The 27,069-nt window shown below is 38.8% G+C and overlaps 1 protein-coding gene across 1 annotated transcript; it reads left to right on the forward strand.

Moving 5' to 3' along the window:
* On the forward strand, nt 1-27,069 carry LOC122651636 (protein RRP6-like 2). Its single transcript, XM_043845105.1, has 14 exons — nt 1-765; nt 2,030-2,185; nt 3,042-3,200; nt 3,284-3,367; nt 10,261-10,340; nt 10,440-10,490; nt 10,606-10,714; nt 21,570-21,652; nt 21,828-21,873; nt 22,197-22,284; nt 22,412-22,581; nt 23,019-23,393; nt 23,495-23,596; nt 26,318-27,069. The coding sequence occupies exons 1-14, from the start codon at nt 88-90 to the stop codon at nt 26,972-26,974; spliced, it is 2,838 nt and encodes a 945-aa protein (XP_043701040.1). The 5' UTR covers nt 1-87; the 3' UTR covers nt 26,975-27,069.

Raw genomic sequence — 27,069 nt, forward strand, 5'->3', positions numbered from 1 at the left:
TTATTCTTTATAATTATTAATGTCTCTCTACATAATGGTTTAATCGAAACCCTAGCCAATCTTTCTTGATCGGTAAGAGCAGAGGCGATGGAGATTGATTCGGTACCGGAGGAGACTTTGAAACAAAAAGCTGAAACATTGCAAGCGTTGGCTAATGGTCCTTTGGCATCTTCTCTTTCGAAGCTTTCCGTTTCTTCTAGAGGTATTCCTTCAGACAAAGACTTCCATTTCTTTCGCAACTTCGACGAATTCAAAGTTCCTATGAAAGAAATCGCTGAGAAATCTGAATCGCTGTTGAAAAGTATTGGTTCATCAAGTTTTCTATTGGGGAAGGAGATGACTTTTCCTAAAGATTCAGAAGAAGCTTACGAGTGGCTGGTTAATGTTAGTGACGAGGTCATTGAAAGATGTGATGTTTCCATGGATGAATTTAGCAGGCTGAGGAAGAAAGAAGAGGATGTAGGGGAACGTAATAGTTCGATAAGCTCTGAAGATGGGTTTCAGTTGGTTTACGGGAAAAAGAAGAAAGTAGGTAGTCACAGTATGGAGACTGAGAAGGGACAAGATTCGTGTCCTGTGACGTCAGTTAAGGTGGCTTCAAGGGATAAGAAAACAACAGGGGCAAAGCCACGCGTGCCATTCCATATACCATCGATTGTTCGACCCCAAGACGAACATAAAATAATGGTTAATAACTCGAACCAGCCGTTCGAGCACGTTTGGCTGAAGAGGAGTGGGGACGGGAGCAGATTTATACATCCTTTGGTTAGTTTCCATTGAACTCCTTTGTAGTTGATGCATGACGTTGGTTTTTCTTGAACCACCCTTGTTCCATTTGGTGTTCTCCTGTTGATGCCTTTCTGAAACCATGAAGAAAGATCATCTTTGCTAGCCAGTTCAAGGGCTTAATTGTTTCGCATGAATACACCCCCCCTCACTATTTGTTGTTGACAAGGTGTTCTGTTCTGATGTGATTCTGTTATTCCGTAGGTCTTTCGTTCAGTTTTTGCTAATCTAGTTTCTTCCCCCCCCCCCCCCCCCCCTTTTTTTTTTTTTAAAGAAATTCCAAAAGATTTTATTGCTAATTTAGTCATTGCTGATGTCAACGTCTGGAAATTATTTGCAAGAATTTCACATGCCTGGACGCCCAGGACAACACCCCCCCCCCAATTTTTCCAATAGTGATAACTATTATTTTTTCCAATCATTAACTGCTTGCCCCATGTACTTTATTAATTTTCTTCTCCATGCTTAATCCTCCTACTCAGCACATATCACACAATTACATAGATATGTCAGTTAAATGCTGTCTTGCTGTCTCCTGTTCTTGAGTGTGTACAGATTTATGTAAAACTTCATGAAGGGCTTGATAGTTACCTCTTAACCATATCATTACCTACCACTTATTGAATCACCTGAATGATCCAACTGGAGTGTTAAAGTGCAGTTTGAAGAAATATATTCTTCTTCTGACCTTCCCCTTCTCCTTGATTTCCAGTTTATGTGAACAATATTAAGCTCAACAGTCTATCGTCTTCCTTTCTTTTGAAAGTCACTGTAATATTGTATCTGATAACTTCTCACAACAACTCGTGTCGTAACATTTTTCCCCTTTGATCATCCATTCAAGTATTGTTTTCTAGTTTACAAATGGTCTCTGTGGCTATAATGAATTTTTTGGTTTGAGAATTTCTGACCGCTTAGAATGTACATGCATATTACCTGGAAATTTCTTTTATTGGTCAAGGTATGGCCAAATGTTACCATACTTGTTGATGGGACATGATTAAAGGCTTGTATCTTTGGTTTGATTTTTGTTTCAGTGGTCAAACTGTGCTGGCCTGCCATTGTTTTTTCTTATGTTCTCTCTTTTTCCCAGTGCTGCTTTGATATATCGTGCTTACTTTCCTCAAATGTTTTGCTTGTGTCAATAGTATTTTGTTTTACTGCTTCAATTATTACTAAGTTTTTAAATCTTTTTGCTACGTCTTATTGTTTGTCTAATTATACCTTATGTTGAAATCTACAGGAGGAGTTCTCTGTGTATGATTTTGTTGATAGAAACATTGGGGATGTGGAACCAGTAAAACCGCTCCCTATAGAGAGTACCCCTTTTAAGCTCATTGAAGAAGTCAAGGATTTGAAGGAGTTGGCTGCCAAGTTGCAAAATGTGGATGAGTTTGCAGTAAACACTATGCTTCATTTTGATTTTAGCTTACATTTTTCTTTGGATTCTGTTTTTTTTTTCCTGGGATTATTGTCTAATCGTTGCTATTGCTGCCCCAAGGGCTGTCTAATGCACATAAATAATTTATTTTGTATTGGTATGCTAAAATATGAATTTGGTCACTGTTGATGTTGTTATTACACGATGACCAAGGCTTTTGGATGTAAAACATGGAAAGAATGAAAAATAGTATAAAAAGTGTTTTAGCATACACCGAAAATGTGAACTATGTCCATGCCATTGAATCAACTGTTGCGTGGTAAATATACTTCGAAAAGGTCACCCAGTCTGAAGGATCCAGTAGCCCCTTAAATCCCATGGAAATGGCCACTTGTTAAAAAGAGAACCAGATAAAATCTTGAGATCCTGTCCCCTATTACGGATCTGGTCTGATTGCCAGTTTCTAATAAAATCTTGAGCAACTAGAGATCACTTTCTTAAGAAGCTGGGATCAAGAGTTTCCAATTATACCAACTTTGGGCTATGTAAGAAGCTGTGATCAAGAGTCATTTGGTGGTCACATCCTTGATCAGCTTCATTGAATTGAATGAAGCTCCTTCTTATTTGCTATTATGTCAAGTTTGCTTCTCAAATCCTTTCACAATAAAACTAGTGATATGTTCTCTTCTCTCCAAACAAGCTGTTGTTGAACTCTGTTTTTCTTTCGATCTCTTCAACAGTTCATTTCGACCCTTAAAAAAATTCGCTTTTGGTGGATAGGGAAATTTTATTGTAACTTATTGAAGAATTTAAATCTATATTTAGTTTTACTCTTTTCTTTATTACTGTTACTTATTTTCTTATTGTTACCTAGGTTGATTTGGAGCATAATCAATATCGTTCCTTTCAAGGAATGACGTGCTTGATGCAAATTTCTACTAGAAGTGAAGACTATGTAGTTGATACGCTAAAACTTCGGGTACTCATTGGTCCACATCTCAGGGAATTGTTTAAAGACCCCTCGAAGAAGAAGGTATGTTCTTTTTATATCCTGTTAAGCATGTCTTGATCTTAACAGTGTTGCTTTGGTTTTGATGGTATGCTTTTCTCAATTAGGTTATGCATGGGGCGGATCGTGATATACTGTGGCTTCAACGGGACTTTGGCATATATGTCTGCAACTTGTTTGACACTGGACAGGTTTTACCTTGTAACCTTTGTAGATACAGACTTTTTTCTGAGCCTTCTCTCTCTTGTTTACTTAGAAGATAGATAAAAGAAAGCTGTGAACTAGTGGAGCTTTTTTCTTCCCCCTTCTTGATTTTCAGCTTATTGGAAAATCCAGTACCTTTGTTTATACTGCATGTACAGTAGAATTTAAGGGATACTGGCTGATGGGATGTAGGTCAACCTTTTGTCTTGATTATTTTCCTTACTCTTAGCTCTATTATCTTGCCTGTGGCTGGACTTACATTCATGTGAAGCTCTTTGTTCACACATACGATGGTTACTTTGACTTATATTATTTTTCGTTCAAAATCATTGTCGAGCTATTTGTTGCTCCATATAGTTCTCTCTGTCCAATATTATGGTCATCCTTTTTCTTGTTTTACTTAGCCTCTGTCTTTGTGAATTTGGTGACAGGGTTTGCATCAGCTATGTTTCCTTTCTTTGTTTGTATATCTAAGATGGAATGGTGTTCCTTTTGTTTTGTAGTGATTTCATTATTGGTGTTTATTGGGTTTGGAAACTGCTGCAATAATTGGAATGAGGCTGTCCATTATGTTTGCAATGCTTAATTTCGATATTAATTCCTTTTCAAGTTACACATGGCTAATGTTTCAAAACTTTAATTTGATCAGACTTTGTAGGAGTCAAGTGTCAAGAATAGGGCTCAGGTTTTCGAGTTTCTATGTATGAGTCCACATGGTTATTTTGAAATACTGTGACACCGTTCACTATTTTTGTATAGAAATATTCCTTTCCTTCCCTTCTAATTGTCGTTACTGTTTCATAGCATCACTTAGCTAATTACCTAGGTATTTAGCAAATGCACTCCATAAATTGTTCAACACAGCTCGTCTTAGGTGATTGGGTTTGGAATAGAAACAGTGTGCCAACTTTAGTTGATGCAGATCAGCAGGTTAGGTACTTTAAAATTACCAATGGAGGAGAAGGAAAACTCAACTCCTTGATTCGCCAACTCAGTGAGCTAGCAACTGAGCCAGCGACTCTGTGAGTTGACTCAGTTAGAATGGTGTTCTGGTTCACCACAACAACCAGGTCTTGGGCTACTATTTAGGGTCTATTTTTTATTGTTTTATTAGTTCCTTGTAAGTCTGGAATATTCTTTATAAATTCGAAGCCAGTTTTACGTTTATTTATTAGTAATCTTAATTACATTAGGACTACACCTACAGCCTAGCGTGGGGTAGTTTATTTTAATTTGTTTTTGTTAGGAAGAAAGAACTTAATGACCAGCCTACCAGTAACCATGTAATAGAAGAGATAGAGAGAGATGATGAAGAGGGAGAAGAATACACTTAGGAAACTACTTCAGACGAAACCAACTTAGCTAAACTACTCACGATAGGGACACTCCCCCTCAAGATGGAGCATACACATCTCCCATGCCCAACTTGGAATATCACTTCCGAAAAGCAAGACCAAAAAGAGACTTGGTAAAAAGGTCAGTCAACTAGTCAGCAGATGAAACGAATGGAATAACAATCATGTTCTTCATAACATCATCCCTCACGAAGTGACAATCAACCTCAATATGTTTGGTTCTATCATAAAGCACAGGATTGCTGGCAATGTAGATAGTAGCTTGATTGTTGCAAAACATCTTCATTGGTTGAGTAATAATAAGAGATTTCAACCACATCAACTCAGCTACAGTATGAGCCATAGCTCTTTACTCAGCCTCATTTCTGGATCTAGTCACAATCATTTGCTTCATGCTGTGCCATGAGACAAGATTTTCTCCAACAAATGTGCAATAACCTTTGGTAAATCTCCTATCACCATCAGCACTGGCCCAATCAGCATCAGAGAACTCTACTGGACCAATATTCTGATGTGGACGATAAATGAGTCCCTTTCCTGGAGCTCCCTTTAAGTATCGTAAATGTGACACGCTGCCTCCCAATGTACTTTCTTTGACGACTGCAGAAATTTACTAATAACACCCACAACAAAAGAAATGTCAGGTCTAGTAACAGTTAGATAAATAAGCTATCCAACTAGTCTCCTACCGGTGTGTATCATCAAGTATTTCTCCATCATCTATTCATCTGTGCCAAACTTCTGGTACGGATCCATAGGAGTATCAATTGGTTTACATGCAAGTATGCCACTTCCAGACAAAGATCCAACACATGTTTCTATTGTGTCAAACTAATCCCTTTCTTTCTCCGTAGTACTTCAATATCAAGAAAATAGCTGAGGGAACCCAAGTCTTTCATCTGAAATTGTTGATGTAGAAAGGATTTTAACTTTGCAATACTAGATACATTAATATCATCAACAGATACAACTAGCACAACCACCTTAGAACTCCGCTGACGAACAAAGACCGAATGATTAGAATAACATTGTGAGAAATCATATTTAGTAACAATTGAGCTGAATTTGTCAAACCAGGCTCTAGTTGACTGTTTAAACCCATAAATAGCCTTGTGTAGCTTGCATACTTTATGTGAATTCTCCCCCTAAGCAATATACTTGGGAGATTGCTCCATATACACCTCCTCATGCAGATCACTATATAAAAGACATTCTTTATATCTAACTGATAAAGAGGCCAGTCTAGATTGACAGCTAAGGATATAAGAACATGAACCGAATTAAGGTGAGAAACTAGTTTGAAAAAGTCTTGACGTAATCCACACCATACATCTGAGTGTAACCCTTGATAAACCAATGAGCTCTGAGCGGTTCCACTGAACCATCAGATTGTGTCCACCCAAGGACATCACACAATGTCCTTGCCTAGAGGTAAATCTGCCAAAGTTCACATTTTTTGAGAAAGTAAAGCATCCATTTCTGTTTATAGCTACTTTCTACCCAGGATGAGATAAAGATTCTTGATGAGTTTGAGGAATGGAGTTAGTAGATATGGACAAGGCAAGATTATGTAAAGGAGATGGAAAGTGGGAAATAGAAATATAGTTTTTAATAGGACAAGCAATCAAGGAATTTTGAGTGCAAAAACAAGTACCTTTGCGAAGAGCCACTTGTAAGTCAGGATGAACTTCAGCTGGAGGAGTAGATTGAGAGGAAGGCTGCAACACAATAGATGGTACTGTCTTCTTACGCAGCTGATACACTTGGAACATCAGAAAACAGCACTGGATCTGACATAGGAGGAGCACAAGTATTATCATTCTCAAAAGGAGAAATAAGGATGTGAGGGACAAAATACGAAGTACTTTAAAAAAAAGTGACATCAGCACTAACAAATTGCCGATGACTAACAGGATCATAACATTTATACCCTTTCTCGGTCCTAGAGTAACCAAGAAAAATGCACTTGACAGCCCTGGGAGACAACTTATCGACCTGGGGTTGTAAAATATGAGCAAAACAGACACCCAAAAACCTCGAAGTGGCATGGAAAATAAGGGGGTTTGGGGGAACATGATCGAGAAAGGAGATTGGTTATCTAGGACAGAGGAACGCATCCGATTTATCAAATAACATGCATTGAAAACTGCAACACACTAAAAATGCTTTGGAACATTCATATGAATAATCAAGGAGTGGGCAATCTCCAATAATTGTTTGTTTTTTTTCGTTCATCAACCCCAATTTGTTGTGGGGTATTTGAACAATTGGTTTGGTGGACCATACCGTGATTAGAACAAAATGTTGAAAACTCACGTTGAGTGTACTCAAGTGTATTATCAAAATGGAATACCGTAATAGAAACATCAATTTGGGTCTTTATTTATTTATAAAATTCTTTAAAAACAGACAAAAACTTGAACCGATCTTTCAACGAATACACCCAAGTAAGTCTAGAATGATTGTCCACAAATGTAATAAAAATAAGTAAAACCTAGCCTATTTTTGACACGACACAGACCCCAGATGTCCAAATAAACTAAGAAAATAAAGACTGACTTCTAGAACTAGAACGAGTAGGAAAAGATGACCGATGATGTTTGCCAAGCTCACAGGCTTGAAACTCCAAACAAGACACAGACTAACAACTGGGAACCATACGCTGAAGCTTCAATAGAGATAGGTGACCCAATAAAAAATGCCATTGGAGAGGAGATAGGACACCAATAGTAGTCGAAGCAGTGATAGGAGGTCCAGTGCCATAGAGATAGTATTCAAGTTTGCCACCAATCGTCCTCCTTGTCTAAAGACCCTGAAAAACACAATAGGCAGGAAAAAAGGTGACTGAGCAATTAAGAGATTTGGTTAGTTGACTAACAAATAACAAACTTAATGGTAATTTGGGTATGTGAAGAACAGAGGATAAGGTCATGGAAGGAACAGGGTAAACCGTACCATGACTAGTCACATGGGTCAAGGATTCATTAGCTAGTATGACAGGAGAAGAGTTGGAAACAATTAATAATGAAAAAAATAATTTGGACTTACTAGTCATGTGGGTAGAGGCACCAAAATCAATAATCCATGGAGTGGGATGAATGGATGTACCTGTGTGGGCCAGAGTGGCTGTGGATGAATTGTTGGTGGGAGATGGCTGAAGATTTTGTAGAAGCTTTACTGAGTGATTGTAGTTATCTCGAGACACATAGCCTGAAGAAGTACCGCCAGATGAGGAGGTAGGATTGAAGGAACCTAAAGACACTTTCAGAGTACTGCCATCAGGTACAACAGAATTAGCTACCGGTGGAGCCCACTCTGGTTGGCCATGTTTACCTCAATACGTCTCAATAGTGTGATTGGGCGACAAAATGTACAGTCAGAGAGAACAGAATTGAGAATTCAGACTCAGAGGGGATAGGTTGAAGGGTAGCTAGGAGGGAAAGGGGGATGGATTTGTTGAGGAAGCCTTCCAGAAAAGGATCAGGAGAGGCAGAGACAGGGGGTCTAAAAAGCTGTCCAAGTCCACAGCAGCAGACTTAATCTCTTTTACTTTAGTGAGAGGTTGGATCATTTGTAGACATAAGGGAAACAATCGAGTAGATATTGGTTCTGGCCTCAGGATCTGTGGAAGTAAGCAGAATTCAAATCCCCAAGCTCCAACCATTTAATGTGGGATTTCTGCTTGAGGAAGCTTTCCTCTTGGGCAACAATCAAGGACAGAAGATTCAAGAAGACAGATTTCTCTTCTTCAGACAAAGAGGCATTATGGGCATCAGATTTTAGTCTAATCTGAATATCAGACAACTTGGCCTTGCAATCTGAGACAAGAGAAGAGATATTACCAGAGGAGGAGTTCCACCCCTTGAGAGCGCATTTAACATTCCGGTGCTTATGGGCAAAGGAGATGAGGGGGGAGAAGTGTTGACAAACAGGTTTAGCCCAAGCTTCAGAGACAATGTTAAGGAATTTAGGGTGGGCGGACCATATTTCAAAAAATTTAAAGTCATCCGATTTGTTGATCTTCTGTTATCAATTTTTCTTCACTTCTGGTTATTGTTACATCACTGTTGATCGTGGTTAATCTGAGTTTCTAAAACCTAATCCTTTAGGCTTCTAGGAACCCATCAATAGTCCTGGCGATAATTTCCAAGTTATCTGATTGTTTTTTCCTCCTTTTATGAGTAGCCAGGTTTAACATGATGTATTCATTCATTGTCCTTAAGGTTTTGGTAGGACTGTTAGGTGACAAATTGTGCTTTAAGATAAGGGTGGTTCTAAATTCTAATTCGTAGGGAGATCTGTAGCCAACAGGTGTTCTTGGCCTTCACCAGGGCATTATTATTGAGCCTTTAATGGCTTAATGCCATTAAATTTAGAGCATATTGGCATCTACTGGCTTTCAATACCTCTTGATTTCCATTCATTTAACTCCCCTAGTAAGGTCTTATTTCTTGTCTTTATGATAAAAGAAATTTTAATCCTATGAAAAGACTGCATTGGTGTGATTGAAGTTGTGAAAGCTTCTTTGAACGTAGACTACCTGCTTATAGGCATTGGTGTATGCAAATTCTCTCTTCATAGAGTAGTTTCTCCGAGGCATTGCACTATTTGTACTCTGTATTTTTCTGTTGATGTCCAGAGACCAGAATAGAGAATGGACCACTGGGTTGGTTTAAAGCTAACTTGGTATGAAGGTTTGAGCATCCAGTGGTTTTACAAGGAAAGAAGAGTCTTAATTTAATGAGCTTTTTAGTACGCTATTCTTGTCTTGCAGGTTCAAAAGAAAGTTTGGACCAACTCTGCTGCTGATGCATGGCCATTACTATAAACAGTTCCAGGCAACAGCTTACACTTTTTTTGGTTGCCTTTTCAAGTGTTTGCTAATCATGTTCTTTTTGGTGCAATATTGCGGATCATTAAATGCATAAAGCATATTAATATTTAGAAACAGACGTGACGTTTGATGTTTCTTTTATATTATGGTGCAAGCCTTCTCTTCTTGCTCCTTGAATGTTTTTTTGGTACTTTGCATTGTACTACTGACCTAAGCCTGAAGAAACCTTGTAGCATCTACATTTACGTGTAACGTCTCCTCGACTTATATTATGATGGAAAGGAACTCTCATAGCCCGAGGAATCTTTGGAATTTAGGAAAGCAAGGGGTTCTTGGGTTATCATTGAATGGTATTTCTGGTATAGGCTGTTGTAGTACATGTGTGTATATATATATATATGATGGAAAGGAACTCTCATAGCCTGAGGAATCTTTGGAATTTAGGAAAGCAAGGGGTTCTTGAGTTATCATTTAATGTTATTTCTGGTATAGGCTGCATTGTTGTAGTACATGTACTTTACTTTTTTTAACTAAAGTTTATCATGGTTTTTGTGCTGGACTGTACTAGTCTTATTTTCTTCTTCTTCTTTCTTTTTTTTTTTTTGTTGTTTTTTAAAGAATAGATTTTGCTGCTAATATTCCCCATCATAATGATCCTGAGGAATGAATTACTCTTTTATTGGACTCACAGGCGTCTAGGGTGTTGCAATTAGAGAGGAACAGTTTGGAGTATCTCCTGCATCATTTTTGTGGAGTCACTGCAAACAAGGAGTAACTTCTTTATCTTTACCATAACTCGGTGTTCTGGAGGCATCCTTTTCGTTTGATGTTGTCTTTCATATTGTAAGGTTTACCTAAAATTGTTTGCAGATACCAAAATGCAGATTGGAGACTGCGCCTGCTTCCTGATGAGATGCTTAGGTAATTTGTGTTGTACAGTGTTTTCATATTTCTTGGTTATTAGGACTTTGCTTCTTAACTGACCCAGTTATCTTTATCCGAGAATCTTGGACTCATTAGGTTTCTATGTTGACAGATACGCAAGAGAAGATACCCATTATCTATTGCATATATATGATCTTATGAGAGCCAGATTGCTTTCAGCACGTGCAGAATCTGAAAGTGGTGATGATCTTCTCTTAGAGGTATAGTAATAACTCATATAGGCCATAATGGTCTTCTACTATTTATGTATGAGGAAATTTTAACAAGATTTTCAGAACTATTTTGCTTTTGGTTTTGGTTTCAAAATGTTTTCTTGTGAAAATGATATGTTGTATAATTCTAGGCTTTGTTTGGATAAAAATCTTCAAGCAATTTTTGGCTTCAAGAAGCAAACATTTTTTTTTGGGGGTGAGGGGGCTAGGGGTGTCAAATGGTCTGGTTCCTTAACGGTTCCAGTCCTAAAGTATCAGGACCAGAACCGGACCAATAAACTAATCGGTTCCAAACTTGAGATCCAGGACCATTGACTAATGGGTGGGCTGGTTCCGGTTCCTAAACGGTTCCAAGCAGTTCAATCAAATTTTAAAAAAAAAACCATTAACTAATGGGTGGGCTGGTTCCGGTTCCTAAACGGTTCCAAGCAGTCCAATCAAATTTTTTTAAAAAAATTCCCTAACACATGCTACATATATTTAATAATATTATAATAAAACACTAATTTCAATCAATTGAGATATGATTCATTTTTTTTCCTCAAATCACACCTAGTCTATATTACTTCTTGTTTGGTATTAATTAATCAGTAGAAACACCACCAACCTCATAAATTAGGATTATTTTAAGGTATGTTCATAAGTTAGCATTCCTAAATGGACCTTAAAAATTTACAGCCAAATCTTTGGTAAAATAGTATATGAGACAAGTGGTACCAGCCAAAATTGAAAAACTAAAAAAATAAAAGGGTTTGACCTTAGCTCTCATGACCTTGAGTCTTAAAAATTAAGGTTAGGTTGTGAATTTATTCTGTTTCCACTGGTTCCTAATTGGTAGATCCGGAACCAAACCAATAACTTATCGGTAGATCCGGAACCGGACCAATAAGCTATTGGGTGGGTCGATTCCATAGTTATCAAGGCGGGAAGGTGACCATGGCGTTTTAGAGGGTCAAAATTCAAAGCGACACTGCCATGGCGCCCAAGGCGTCCAAGGCGACCAAGGAGCCTGGACGCCATGGCGACGCCTTGATAACTATGGTCGGTTCCTGTTCCTAGCGGGCTGGTTTCGGTCCGGTTACCAGTTCTGGTCCAAAATTGACACCCCTAGGGGGGGCCGCTTGGAAACTTAACCCAAAATGCCCATAATTGTGGTTTCATAGACCTGCTTTATAAAAATCACTACTGTATGATTGTCTCTGTCCTTGTGTAGGTGATCATTTTATATTCGTTAAAGCTTTCTGCACTTGTGTGGAAGTGATTCTTTCTGATTCTAACTCTACATTTTTCTACTTAATACAAAGTGTACTTCATGGTTAGCTGTCAAAGTTTTGGTTTAAAGATTGCCATGATTCTATAACTATAGTTGTGGTGATGTAAGGCGATGAACAGGTAGGGGAGGGTCTATTAATTACCTTACTGGTTTACCCTTACGCTCCTAGTTGGAATAAAACCTTTACCCTTGCCCTAGAGGCAAGGTTTCAAGTATCGATAGTATCATATCCATAGTTGTCATGGCGTCGCCATGGCGTCCTGGCGTTGGAGAAGGTTGCATGGCGACCTACGCCATGGCGTCCCTCTTTGATTTCTTCTTCCTGTCTCTCTTTCCCTCTTCGATTTCTTCTTCCTGTCTTCGATTTCTTCTTCCCTCTTCGATTTCTTCTTCGATTTCTTCTTTCCCTCTTCGATTTCTTTCGATTTCTTCTTTCCCTCTTCGATTTCTTCCTCGATTTCTGAATTTTTTTCTTAAAACTTGAGAAACAATAGAGAAAAAATAAAACATGGCTTGAGTATACATCTATTAAAACATTAAAAATAGAGAAAATAAAAAATAAAACATGGTCGACATGCTCGCCATGGCAACGACATGGCGGGCGACATGTCGATATATCGACGTGACACCCTTCCACCGACTTGGATCGCCGTGACGCCGTGACAACTATGATCATATCATATCGGTATCAGGGGGTACCGATAAAATACTTATTTTTCAAATAAAGTTTGTATCGACCAATACGACCTGATACGGAACCGATAGTCTTTTATGTTCCAATACAGGTAAGATACACTTGATATTCCTCCTTTAAACCTGCAAAATAGAAACCGCGAGTGAGATATGAAAAGGAGAGAAACCGAAGGCTTTGAAAACTTGTTTTTTTAATTGATGTGAGTTGGGAGGAAATCATCTAACATTAAAAACGAACCTAATCTTAACCATTTCAACAAGTTTTGGGGGCTTACAGTGCTCAAATAACGGATCGAAACAGATTCGGCCAAAAAAGTGGTAAATTTGCATCTCTCTCTCTCTCTTTTTTTGGGGGAGGGGGGAGGGGTTTGCATCACTTGATTAGGTAAAATTGTAAAATCAACTCAAATCTTTGCATCAGGATGATATATATTTTCATAGTGCATAACTTTAAAACTGTGTTTTATATGTATCATAAGTACATCCATGCATTTCTTGACCATTTCCATGCATGTCTTTAGCATATCTTGCATCTTTCTGATAAGATACGTCGCTTAAAATCACCCCTCCGATACAATACCCGATACCGATAGTTAAATCCTTGCCTAGAGGTTCAGGTATACCCTAATTGTATGGTGTACAGGTTAAAATCCCATTGCCTAGTGGGTAAACTGGTAAGGTAACTTAACAAAATTTCCACCTATTTTACTTACAAATAATGTAAAGTACCAGCAAATATGCACAGAACGCAACATTTCTCACTTACAAAACCCAAAAAACAAAAAAAAATAACCAGAATATACTACCGGTCGTATGCATTATGTAAAACTCAACTGATCAAGGCCTTATCCCAACTAAGTGGGATCAGCTACGCGAATCCTGTTTCACCGTTCAACTCTATGAAGATCATACAACCAACTGAACTCAGCCTTACAACAACAACAACAACAACTCAGCCTTATCCCCACTAAATGGGGTCGACTACATGGATCCTTTCAAAACAAAGTAGGGAAAACTGATATCCACAAAGGAAATGAAAGTAAGAGGAATGAAGAATAGAAATGAAGAAATGAGACAAGAAAAGTGAGAGATGGAAAATGAAAAATGAAAGTAAGAGGAAAGAGGATAGCCTAGGAAATCAGGAAAATCTCAGCTACAAGGTGCATAGTTGTCACGGCGTCTAGGTGGCCCAAGGCGCTGGAGAGGGCCAAAATTCAAGGTGATACCAAGCAGGCAGCCAAGGCGCCCAAGTCGACCAAAGCGCCTGAACTCCTAGGCGTCGCCTAGGCGACACCTTGACAACTATGACAAGGTGTCAACGATGTGGATCCTTGCTCTCCAATAAGCTCTATCTGAGGTCATACTTGGCACAAAACCAAGGCTATACATGTCATTCTTCACAACCTCACCTATGGTCATTTTAGGCTTGCCCCTTGCTCTTTTAGCTCCTTCAATCGAAATCAGATCACTCCTCCTTACTAGGGCATCCCTAGGCCTCCGCTGCACATGGCCAAACCACCTCAGACAACATTCTCGAAGCTTGTTGCTGATTGGGGCAACTCCCACATCAGCTCTAATACGTTCGTTCCTCACTTTATCCTTCATAGTTTTGCCGCACATCCATCTTAACACCCTCATCTCTGCAACACATAGCTTTGCTATATGGCACTTCTTAACTGCCCAACATTCCGCCCCGTACATCATAGTAGTTCGAACAATGGTCCTGTAGAACTTTCCTTTAAGCTTTAAAGGAATGTGTCGGTCACACAGTACTCCAGTCGCACCTCTCCCTTTCAACCAAAGCACTTTAATTCTTTGTGAAACATCATCATCTATGTCACCTTCAACTCAACTCAGCCTTATCCCAACTAAATGGGGTCGGCTACGTAGATCCTTTTTCTCCAATCAGCTATTCAAAGCCATACTTGTTACTATTTCTTTTTTCTCCAATCAGCTCGATCTGATGTCATATTAGTTCTTAAGCCAAAGTCATCCATATCTCTTTTTCAGTCTAAGGTGATTTTGTCCTACTCCTTGTTCTTTTAATTCCTCTAAGTGGCACCATCTTAACGTTGACACTGGCCGTAGTTATACTCTTAGACGTGTCCAAACCACTTCAAACGATCCTCCCCTCAACTTATCATGTATTGGATCCACTCCTAAATTACATAAATGTTTTTATTTCTTATTCTATCCTTCTTAGTTTTGCCACTCATCCACCTCAACATCTCCATCTCAGCGGCACTTGCTTTATTTATGTGTTGTTTCTTTGTCACCTCACATTTATTGTGAGTAATATCTTCGTCAATTTTCTCCTTTTTTTATATTTATGATTGACCCTAGGTGTCTAAAATTCTCACTATGGAATATCTAACTATCATCAGTCTGAACCATTCTATTTTCACTTGTGTTGTTCCATTATCCTTAAGTTGTTATGTGTATTACAGTATTTAGATGGGTAGGTAAATGGGTCGGGTAAAGTCTTTACCCTTACTCTTCCAGTTTGGCGTAAATGGACGAAAGAACCCTTACCTTACGCTCCAAATGAGGGTCGAGTAAGGTGGGTAACAGGTAGGATGGGTAAAATTTGGAGCCCTATTGAGCTTCTTGTTATGATCAGTGCATAGAGCCCGTGGGTGAAGCCTCCATCCTGACAGGAGTATTGCAAGGACTCTTGCAAGTTGCAATGGACGATTCATTGGTGTTTGGCATGTTGGATTCTGACACAGAGTCTTGGGCAATGCTTCTTGATTTCCTTTGTATTTTTGTTTTAATCATTGTTTCACATTAACTAACCTCTAGCATAAACCATGGATTCTAACTTTCCCCGAAGAAAGTTTCTGGGCTGCAATAATTTTATCATTTATGTTTTTTATGCATTCTCCCTCTTTGTGGTTAATATTCAAAACTATTTTTGACTCTTGATTGTTACCTCGCAAAGTCAGAGTCCTTCATGTGTACCAAATTCCTTCAGTGTCTGTGTCTTTCAACAGTGAAATGCATTCATGATCTTCTGGTCTTCACTTTTGATTTTGAAAATTGTGTATAGTGAATACAAATTTATTAGGCTCTTTACTTGGTCTTGCAATAGTTGGCAAAGAAATTAGATTGCTAGTCTAATGACACTGTAGAAAAATTTAGTTCCTATACCCATGTGAGAAAAAAATTTGAATGATCTTGATGCCTAGGCTTAATTCATATATATATATATAATTAGAATCAGGACCATTGGTGTAATTGTGTTTTATTTGATGAGAATCCAGAGCTCTTACGACATAGAAGAGTACATCTGTATTTCAGATTTTTGCATATTGTTTGAGAGAGGATAAACTCTTGCACAATAGAATTTGTGAGCATCTCAAGCTGCAAATGATAATGTTTTCTTCTTTTGGTCCATATTCGTGGATTGGATATTTGGATGGGATGGCTCTACACATGCGGAGTTGTATTGGTAATTTTTCTCTTGAATCTTGTCATTATATGGGTTATTCCTGTCACTTTGGTGGTATTTCTGAAAGGTCAAGCCTTATCCATTTAGCTAATGGTCTATGTTAAAGCACTAAATTATGTGTAGAAGAGGATATATATAAGGGAAAGGATAAGTAGGCTACGGTGTACACTAGCAACCTAGGGTCCGAAGCCAAACTACCAGTTTGGGTTCCCCCCCCCCCCCCCCCCAATCTAATGATTCTAACATTTGTAAACAATAAACATTCTTAAATAGACACTACAAGAAGTTTCAGGGTAAATTCCAACATTTTCCACCAAAATGGTCATTTCGATTTTACCTGTGAACTGGACCAAATTTCGAGCCCATTTCACTTAGTTCAACAATACATGTTGGTTTCAATCCTGGACGAAACCGAAATTAGGAACCTTGAATTAAAGTGTGCAACGTAGGTAAAGTCGAAAGCAGATGATGCCGGATTCTGGATTTCTATTGGCTTCAAGCTTACTTGACCCATGCCTCTTACTGTTTTATATATTTCATATATTCTTTTGGTTTAATCCATAAAGTGCTGTGGGATTCATGGTTTGTGGACTGCACTACTTGCGGTAGTGCTACTACTACATTTGGGAGTACTGGGATCGAAGACAAGACTTCCCACCTTATCTACCTTCTTTATCCATGAGTATTTGTATGAGTCGTTAAATTCTTAACAATTTATCTGCTAAGATAGATGGACTCTGATTTCATTGAAATACTTTTGCTCTTGAAGGAGTTCGACTATTTCTGTAAGTTTTAAAAAGGGAAAATTACACTCCCCTCCCCTGCATATTGACTGATGACACTCCTCTCCCCTAAGATTTAAAGATTCTATCAACCGTACCCATATTGGCTGACGGTGTTAGAAATGCAATAAAAAAGACAATAATACCCTCATCTTTTACCTCTATAGTTCAAAAACTCACCAAAATCTCGGTGAGATCTCGAATATCTTGAGAATCTGTATCTCCTTGAGATGAGATGACATACGAGACACAAAACATGCTTAGTTTCAAATAACTCAACCGAAATTTCGAATATTTCGAGAATCTCGGAGAAATCTCAAATATTTCGAGAATTTCGACCTCCTCAGTTCTCATAGAGTCATAGTATTGTATTGTTGGGGACTTGGGAGTTGAGACGTGGAAGACTAAGGTAGTAAGGTGTCTATGACTTATGTATATTCATTGTACTTGGGTTGACTGTCTATGTAATATGCATTGTGAACACTTCACTATATCTTGTGGTTTGTACTAGAAACTTTAAGTCTTTAACTATTTCTTAAATAATATTCAATATTATGTGTCTTCATCCATTATTCCATAATTTACTTGTTTACTTGCCAATTATGTCTCATACCACTCAAACAATGTGTAGAATAGGCAATATTACATTAAGGGTTCAATGATTACTTCCAAACAAGGGTGCATATCCAAAACACTAAATTGGGTGCTTTTATTTTACAATTTGAAGATTTAAATATGTTTATTAAGCCTAAAACAAGCTTCCCTTAAAGTTTTGGAGCCAGCTATGGCCATTTGCCCACCGAATATCTTATTGAAACAAAACAACAAAATACACTAACTCGCAGAGATCTCAATCTCGGGGTCGAGACGAGTTTTTGAACCGTGCTTACCTCATACCTTTCTTTATTCTTTCTTCTTTCTTTCTTTCTTTCTTTTTCTTCTTCTTCTTCTTCTTCTTCCTCTTCTTCCTCCTGCAACCCCACCCGCCCCCACCCCTCTGCACCTCGAGTTACCAAACATCACCGTCCTCACCACCGGTATCACCCTTGTGGACGTCAAAGCACCGTCACCGCCATGAGCGTAAAGATTTCCCTGCTCGTTCCATGACATCTACTTAGGTAGGAATCGTCACAGAACCTCGCCCTGTTTGCACACAGAGAAAAAGAAGAAAAGGAGGACAGAAAGAAGGTTTGCGGTGGGTGGATTTGATCAAATGTATTCTTCCAGACGATAGGTAGGAATTGTCAAATCCCTTAGTCAATTAGCAAGGTAAGAGATCCGAAACTCATGTAACACTCAAATGAGAAATTGGAAATCAAGATAAAGATGAATGAAAGCTTCGATTATCTGATCTCAGTTGCTTTTGAAGGTTGGTGACCGAGGCTAGGGTTTGGGAGTGAGAGAGAAAGAAGACTGGAAGTACTAATATAGCAGTGAATGCATTAGAACAAAGGAAAGAAAAGAAATCGCTGTTATTCTAATTACACATTATCTGATTTGTCTATCATTTGATCAAATTTCTTGGTAAATCAATTTCTGTTGTCAAGATTTTCTGCAACTCCCATCTCCACTTCCCATCTTCGTTTTTTTTGGTTTTTGGTCTTAGGGTTTGATTTTCTTAGGGTTTCAAATGAAGAGACAGAGACAGTGAGGAAAGGGAGAGTGAAACTGTGAGAGGAGAGAGATTCGAGAGAATCATAAAACAAAAGAGGGCATGAAGAGAGATATTTTGGGGAAGAAAGAGGATTTCAGGGGTTTGGTTTTCTTCTCAGGGAAAGCTTGAAGAGTGGATTGATCTTCTTCCTCCGATTTTTTGTTCCATTTCCCAGATCTCACTCTCTACCTGGTCCTTGTGATCACCAAAACCACCATTCCCGAGATGTGCTTAAGCAGCTTCAATTCATGGATCAGCTCGGGGATCTCAAAGGCCGCTGTTCTTGTTGCTGCCACACATCGCCAGTGTTTGGGATTGCAGAGGAATTCCATAGCACATCAAGAAAGGTTCTAACTCTCCGGTGCCACTGGTCATGTGATGCTTGCAGCGATTCTGTCTGCATTTCTCTTATCACTTCTGTACTCCTCCGACTATTACCGTGGGGCCCAGTTCACTGCAATTCCCCATCCTTGATCTGTGGGGTTCGATGTCTGGCTCCTATCACAACTGCTGCAGTAGAATCATTTCTCGTTGCATAGCTGGCGGTTCTTCTTCCGATCTCCATCTCTTCTCAATCTTTCCTCAACGATAGCTTGGATCACCGCTCCATCTCTGGCCAGAAAAGCTTAGATGCACAAAATGAATGCCCCTCAACAAATAATATGATGCCAGTTCCTCATACCATTTCCCATTCCGATGGAAGGATTTATGAGTATGTTCAAGTTAACCAAGTGGTTACCCCTCAAACTGCTGAATTGACAAGCACAAGGAAGATTACTGCCGGAGAGTGTTCGAACGAAGAAGAAGATCTTCGTTTCACTTAGTTCTCTTATTATTAGGGAGGGTAATCGTGGAATATCACACTATATAAGGGCATTTTTTAGTCTAAATGAATATATTAAGGTTCATGTCATCACTTAACAGTGTTTTTTCAAGGACTGGGTATGGTTGATAGAATCTTTAAATCTTAGGGGAGGGAAGTGTCATTAGTCAATATGCAGGGGAGGGGAGTGCAATTCAAGCAAAGTACATGGGAGGGGAGTGTAATTTTTCCTTTAAAAAAGATTGTTATCCTTTATTAGTAGTCACCATTATTTCTGATTGGTTTTGTATTGTGGACATATCTTTAAACCCTAGGAGGTTGTGGGGTATATTGGTTAACCAATCTGTTTAATAGTATTATGAACTCAAGGAAGATGCCAGATGATTGGAGGAGAAGCATTGTAGTCCCGATCTACAAAAATAAAGGTGATATCCAAAGCTGCAATAATTAAGAAGCATAAAGCTAATGAGTCACACTATGAAACTTAGGGAGAAGGTTATTGAGGCCGTTTGCGAACAGAGACTCGTATCTCGGTGAACCATTTTGGCTTTTATGTTGGGTAGATCCACGACAGAAGCTATCTACTTATTGAGGAGGCTCATGGAAAGATTTTATTGACCTAGAAAAGGCCTATTACTGAGTCCTTAGAGATGTAATCTGGCATGTCCTAGTGAAGAGAGGGGTGTGAAGTAAATATGTGGATGGAATTAAAGATATGTATGATGGTATGGTGACTAGTGTGAGATCTGTGGGAGGTCAGGGCAAGGAATTCCTAATTACGATTGGGTTACATCAGGGATCAGCCTTAAGCCCCTATCTATTTGTGCTTATCATGGACAACATAACCAAGAGCATTCCAGACGAGGTCCAATAGTGTATGCTCTTCGCCAATGATATCATTTTGGTGGGTGAGACAAAAGCAAGGATTGATTCCAAGTTAGATCTATGCAGATCAACCTTGGAAACAAGAGGCTTTAAGATTAATAGAACGAAGACGGAGTAGATGATGTGTAATTTTAGTCATACTATGATGGATACTAACATGGTGCAAATTGAGGAAAGAGAGATACCGCAAAGTGTCTATTTTAGATATTTGGGGTCAATCATAAATAAAGAAGGTGACATAGAGGATGATGTTTCACAGAGGATTAAAGTGGGATGGATGAAATGGAGAGGTGCATTCGGAGTGCTATGTGGCTGACGTATTCCTTTAAAGCTTAAAGGAAAGTTCTATAGGACTGTTGTAGGACCGGCTATGATGTATGAGGTAGAATGTTGGGCAGTTAAGAAGTGTCATGTTGAGAAGCTATGTGTAGCTGACATGAGGATGTAAAGATGGATGTGCGGACAAACTAGGAAGGATAAAGTAAGTAATGAATGTATTGGAGCTGACTTGGGAGTTGCCCCGATCAATGACAAGCTCCGAGAGAGTCGTTTGAGGTGGTATGGTCATGTTCAATGGAGGTCTGGACACCCTAGTAAGGAGTGATATGATCCTGATTGAAGGAGCTAAAAGGGCTAGGGGCAGGCCTAAAATGACCATAGGATTAGTTGTAAGGAAGGACATGCATAGTCTAGGTCTTGTACCAAGTATGACCTCAGATAGAGCCTTTTGGAGGGCAAAGATCCATGTAGCAAACCCCATTTAGCTGAGATTCTCTTGATGTGCTGGATTGTGCCTCTTTCCTCTTACTTTCATCTTCATTTTTCTTTTTATTTTCCATTTTCCATCTTTCATTTGTCATTTTCCTTTTTTCATTTCTCATTTCATATCCCATTCCTCTTTTCCCCATCTCTTCATTCCCATTTTTTGTTTGGACCTCAGTTTCCCCTACTTTGTTTTGTTTGGATCCATGTAGCCAACCCCATTAAGTTGGGATAAGGCTGAGTTTTTTGTTGATTTTGTGTTGTGTACTTAATAAGGAGCATATTTTATTTGTTGTTCTTTTCGATTTACAAAAGTGAAATAGATTAAATACCGCCAGATTATTTTTTTTTTTTAAATCATTGTGTTAGAACTTAGAAGTAGTATAAAAAAGAAGTCCTATTGAATTTTAATTAATAAACAATGTCTGTGTGCTTCTTGGTTCTCTGATGTGATGACTGATGATGTATTTTGTTCCTCTGAATGTCTTTGCTTTTAACCAACCTTTCTTTTTGCTAACAGGTTTACAGACGCAGTTATGAAATATGCATGCAGCTTTATGAGAAAGAACTTTTGACAGATACTTCATATCTCTACATATATGGGTTTGTGGCTTGCTTCATGTCTTGTTAATAGCATGGTCTTCTTGAAAACTGCGGCCTAGAACAGTCATGATGTCTTCATTATTTGCTCAATGTTTTACCTCCCCAAAGTCAACCTTTTTTTATTTGGGACAGGGATGAAACTTTAGAATATAATTCTTTCTTGTATTCATTGCAGGTTAGGGGGGGCTGATTTCAATGCGCAGCAACTGGCTATTGTTGCAGTGAGTTATTCCTCCTCTCCATCTCGTATTAGTATGAGGAATATGACTTGTATCGGGATGGAGGTTGCATGTATGTCAACACTGCTACCTGTGTGTGCCATAAATATGGCAGACGTGCAGGGGGTTGAGGATCCTCCATTCAGAATTTGGTGTCCTATAACCACCTTTATAAAAAAATAAACCTGTTGCATGAACTTTGTTTTATATTTATAATTTTTTATGCCGGTCTATTGACTGCTAGACTGACTTAGTGTCCTAGAGATAACAAAAATTTGTACTGCTAGGACACTTTTATTTACATATTAAGTTCAATTGGAGTGCAGGGGCTTTGTGAATGGAGAGATGCTGTTGCCCGTGCAGAGGACGAAAGCACTGGCTATATATTGCCAAACAAAGCTTTACTTGACATTGGTATTTGGGAACCCATTTACTATTATCTGAACTAAATTTTGGTTATTCAATCTTTTCCTCTATCATATACGTAATTAAAGACAAGTTGGCTTACTCTCGGTCTTTTGTGTTTTTTGGGATTAAAAAGCTAGGCATATTCCCCTCAATGCTGGAAAGCTGAGGCGTCTAGTTAGATCGAAACATCCTTACGTTGAGCGCAATCTTAGTTCTGTACTCATCATCATTGAGAATTCAATCCAAAATGCTGCTGCTTTTGAAAATGCAGCTGAGCAACTAAAGAAGGGCCGCCAAGAAACAGTAAGAGATATATTTAAAAAGTACAAAAAAAAAATAAAAAAATGAAAACCATTGTTTGGTCGAAACCATCCATGATGAATGACCTTGATACTGCAAACAAATCTCACCAACTCATTTATCCCGATATTTCAATTAGTGGGCAACATCTTATATGGTTCATAGAGCATAAACCCTATTGTTTGTGATCTTATCTTCCAATGAATGGACCAGGTGTGTTGACTGTCCTGAATGGAATCTCCTACATTGACTGATCAAATAGGTCTAGTATAACTACTTAAGGTGGTCCAACAATTAAACGGAGCTGATTGACTTGTTGGTGAACTATGTTTGCAGTATGGGAGGTGCGGAACATGGATGGACCACATACACATTTTTCCATGAAAGGTTTTGTTTTGTTTTTCACTGTTTTAATAATGTAAAATCTTTCCAATGAATAGGAATCAGATGAAAATGTGAAAGTGATAGCTGATGAATCTGAAGCCTTACCAACTATGGGGATCCCTACAAGAATGCTGACTGCAGCTGCTGAAACAATGAACACAAATGATGATTATGATAATTCAGTAAATGGGAAGATAGGTGAATGCATAGCAGCACCGGTCCAGCTCAAGGAAGAGCCTTTAGAACTTGTGGGAAATGCTTTTGAAAGTGGTACATCTGGAAAAGGAGGCTCCTTTGAACTACCTGGTGAGGCTGGGAAAATCAAGAATGAACAGGATTTTGTGTTAAAGCCTCCAACGGGAAGCCCTGCTCTTTTAGCACAAATGGGTGACACAAATATTGAGATGAGCTCTAGAACTTCTGCAAAACCTGTATGCAAAATCTCTGGACATTGGAAATGTATATATATATATATACTTGTAACTTGCTACTGAGGTTTGGTATGGTAACTGAAAAATCTATTGCTTTGTAGGTTACTGGAGCCACCATCCAAATGCTGAAGAAGCCAAGCAGAGCTTTTGGAGCACTTTTGGGGAATTCAACCTCGAAGAGAAAGCTTAATCCAGAACAAAAAGTGAGTTTTATTGTTATGTTTTGGGAACCTTTTCAAATCCAGATAAATTAATCTGAGCCGATTGAGTTTAGAGTTGCACACCTGACTGCTACTACTATTTGATAAATTTAAATGTATTGTTGCATTTGGGTTTGTATCCATCTGTTTTTTTTTTTTAAAATGCATACTATGCATGAGGACCAAGATCTGATGAAAAACCACCAAGCTGGTCCGGAGGTACTTTCAGTTCTTAGAATCTTCAGTAGTTCAAGCCCAATTCAACAGAGAGGAACCAATACTTCAACTGAAGTCTCATAATATCTCTCTTTGTTCTCTTATCTCATAATGCGCGTCTGGTTCACCCCCTTTCAAACGCCCTTTGTGGTTACTTGTGCTTCTCCTCTTAATGCCAGAAAAGTTCACTCTTCAGAAAATGGGGGACGGTAATTTCATAATTCAACCTCTCTTCAACATATATCATGGTTTTGTTAATGGATAAGAGAACTCTTCTGTTTCATAATGGTTTCAAGGTAAGACCATAGTTCGAAAACTCAGGTTTCAATCTTGTTTCGGCGAAATTTACCAAAATGACAGAAATTTTGCTGAAACAGTATATTTTTTGCCTCGAGTTTGGGTTGGCCATCTCAGGGGCAAACAGCCAAAATGACCGAAATGACTGAAATTTCGGTGTCAAAATTTTGACCGAAACGGTGGCAATTCATCAAGATTTCGGCAAGTTTTCGAACTATGGGTAGGACTGTCATTCCTTCCTCTCTTTCTGTTATCACTTTTCTGCAATATGTATTTTACAGTTGTAGGAGGAAGAAGAAGAAGAGAGGGAGAAAGTGTTGCCGCAAGAGAGAGGAGGAGCAGCCTGCGATAGAAAATTAGAATATCTATTGCAGGCAGCCTCCTAATATATTTATTGTTCTTTGGTTAGGAGTAAACAAAATTACCCCTAACCCCTTATTACAACCTTATAAACTGAGGACAGAAAGAATGAAAAATACCAGGAATCCCCAAAAACCTAAACTAGAAGACAAAAATACCCCTAGTTTTTAACACTAGGGATATTCCAGTTTTAGTTTCCTTGTTTAAGTTTGCTTCAAGTTTCGTTGTTTGAATGCAATTTCTTTTTATTTATACAACTCAACTCAACTCAACTCAACTCAACCCAACCCAACTCACTCTTATCCCAACTAAATGGGGTCTGCTACATTGATCCTTTCCCTCTAATCAGCTCTATTCAAAGCCATATTCACAACAAGGCCTAAGCTATGTGTCTTTCCTCACCACTTGTCCTAGAATCATTTAGGTCTACCTTTGGCTCTTTTAGCTCCTTCAATCTGAATCAAATCACTTCTCCTTACTTGAGCATCTAAAGGCATCCGTTGCACATGTCCGTGCCACCTCAAATGGCATTCTCGCAGCACATTTAGCCCAGTATTGGAGCTACAAATCAACTCTACTATGATCTTCCTATTTCATCCTTTCTAGTTTTGACCACTCATCCATCTCAACATCATCATCTCACCTACGCTAATTTTATCTATATGATGTTTCTTTACTGCCCACTATTCAGATCCGTATATCGTTGTTGGTCATATGACTGTCCTATAAAATTTTCCTTTATAAAAGTTTTAAAGGAATAAGTCGACCACACAACACTCTGGATGCACCTCTCCACTTCATTCATCCTATTTTAATTTATTTTATTTATATGATTGTAAATAAACGATTTAGATAGAGTGAATAATGGAATGAAAGTTTTAGTTGGATGTACCTCCCAGTTGTGGAGTTAGTGCGACCAGGTTGGTCGTGTACTTCCTTCTATTCTTGCGTCCAGCTCTCTTTTGCGCTTTCTTAAGTACAGCCTATATCTCTCCTCTTCTTTATTCTCCTGTTCTCCGTCCTTTTCCTCCTATTTTCTGTTTCAGTATTGTTAACCTGTCCAGGATGTTACCTTTGCGTAACAGATAGCAAATCTAGCCCGGTCAGCTACTTGATCTCTCTCGTGTCCTGTTCTTTTGCCCCATTCCAATTCCCTCACCCAATCTCATGAGAAGCATCCCAGCAGGCCTGGGCTTAACCTGTCCCCAGACAGCCAGCCCTCACCACATTTCTAAATGCTCCACCACAGAGCAAGCTCACCTGAATACGACAGATGCAGAAGTGGCTAAAGAAGTTTGGCACAGGAGACTAGCAATAGCTTCTTTCTAAATATGCTTCCAGTTATAGATATATACCGTTTGGTTATTCATTTTCCACCTATTTGAATAAAAAGGCCTGTAAAGGATTCAAGTATAGAGAGAAGGGGAGAGAAATATTCATCAAAAAAGAAAGTTGGGAGAGAGACTTTTCTTTTATGGACTATTTCTATTGAATTGGGGTTGTATCAGGAATTAGTGACTGCTTGTCCAAAGCCTCAAACTGCACTCGGGAACTGATTTATGCCTGACCTCTTGACCTAGTTGTGTACTCTTTGGTGGACTGTTACTATTGAAGTGGATTCATCTAAGGTTTTAATGACCATATGCTTGAAGCCTCAACCTGCTGTGTTTCTTTCTGAATTAGTGAATGACTTGTACCTGACCTATCGACCTAGTTCTGGTCCATCCTAACTGTAGTTGTAGAGTGATTTGATGCCTGCTGCAATTATTACGGAGCTTATTAGATCATATATACTTTATGCTAAGGAATTTGCCGTGTAATAATGTAACATCCTGAAATAAACTGTTTCAGGACAATGCAGAGATGAAGGTGGAGAAGATCAAGTCATCAGTAAACCTTCCATTCCACTCGTTTTCAGGCAGTGACAAGCAGATGAAACCATTTTTCCAGGAATGCAAGAAACCCGTGGAAATTCATCCCTCTGAACCTGTTGTCACACTAGCTGAGGCCAACAATTTAGAAGATATTATATCATTGGAGTGTGGCTTAGACGACGAGAAATCAGCAGATGGTGTACCAAAAGCTGCTAATGATGCTTTGCATCCTATGGAAAATGACAATGACATAGGTTCCACTTTGGAACCAGATACAGGGGATGAACCCACGTCTCTGTCTGATTTATCATCCAGCTTCCAGAAGTGCTTCCAGTCCATAAATCATAACAAGAACAACGGGCAGGTCCAAAGCTCTCGTGAATATGAAGGTTTGCAGTTGAAGCCATTTGATTATGCTGCAGCAAGGAATGAGCTGAAATTTGGGGAGGGCAAGGAGGCAGAGGGAGAAGGGAAGAGTGATGAAGGCCGGAGAGGTCTGGTTGGCTCAAAGGAAAGACGCAAAAGTTCAGCTGCCAATAGTGGCCCAATAGATGAGGGAGCTAATGATAATCAGCAACCTAGACGACGCCAGGCTTTCCCAGTCACAGGGAATCGAAGTGCAACTTTCCGTTGAGTTTGGAAGTGGTGTATGCTCTCTTCTTCTTTTCTGTTGATAAAACTTGGAAAAGGAAAATGAAAAAGATGAAAAAAAGAAAAAGGCATTTTAGC

This window comes from Telopea speciosissima, chromosome 2 (assembly GCF_018873765.1).
Source record: "Telopea speciosissima isolate NSW1024214 ecotype Mountain lineage chromosome 2, Tspe_v1, whole genome shotgun sequence".
Classification (NCBI taxonomy): Eukaryota; Viridiplantae; Streptophyta; class Magnoliopsida; order Proteales; family Proteaceae; genus Telopea; species Telopea speciosissima.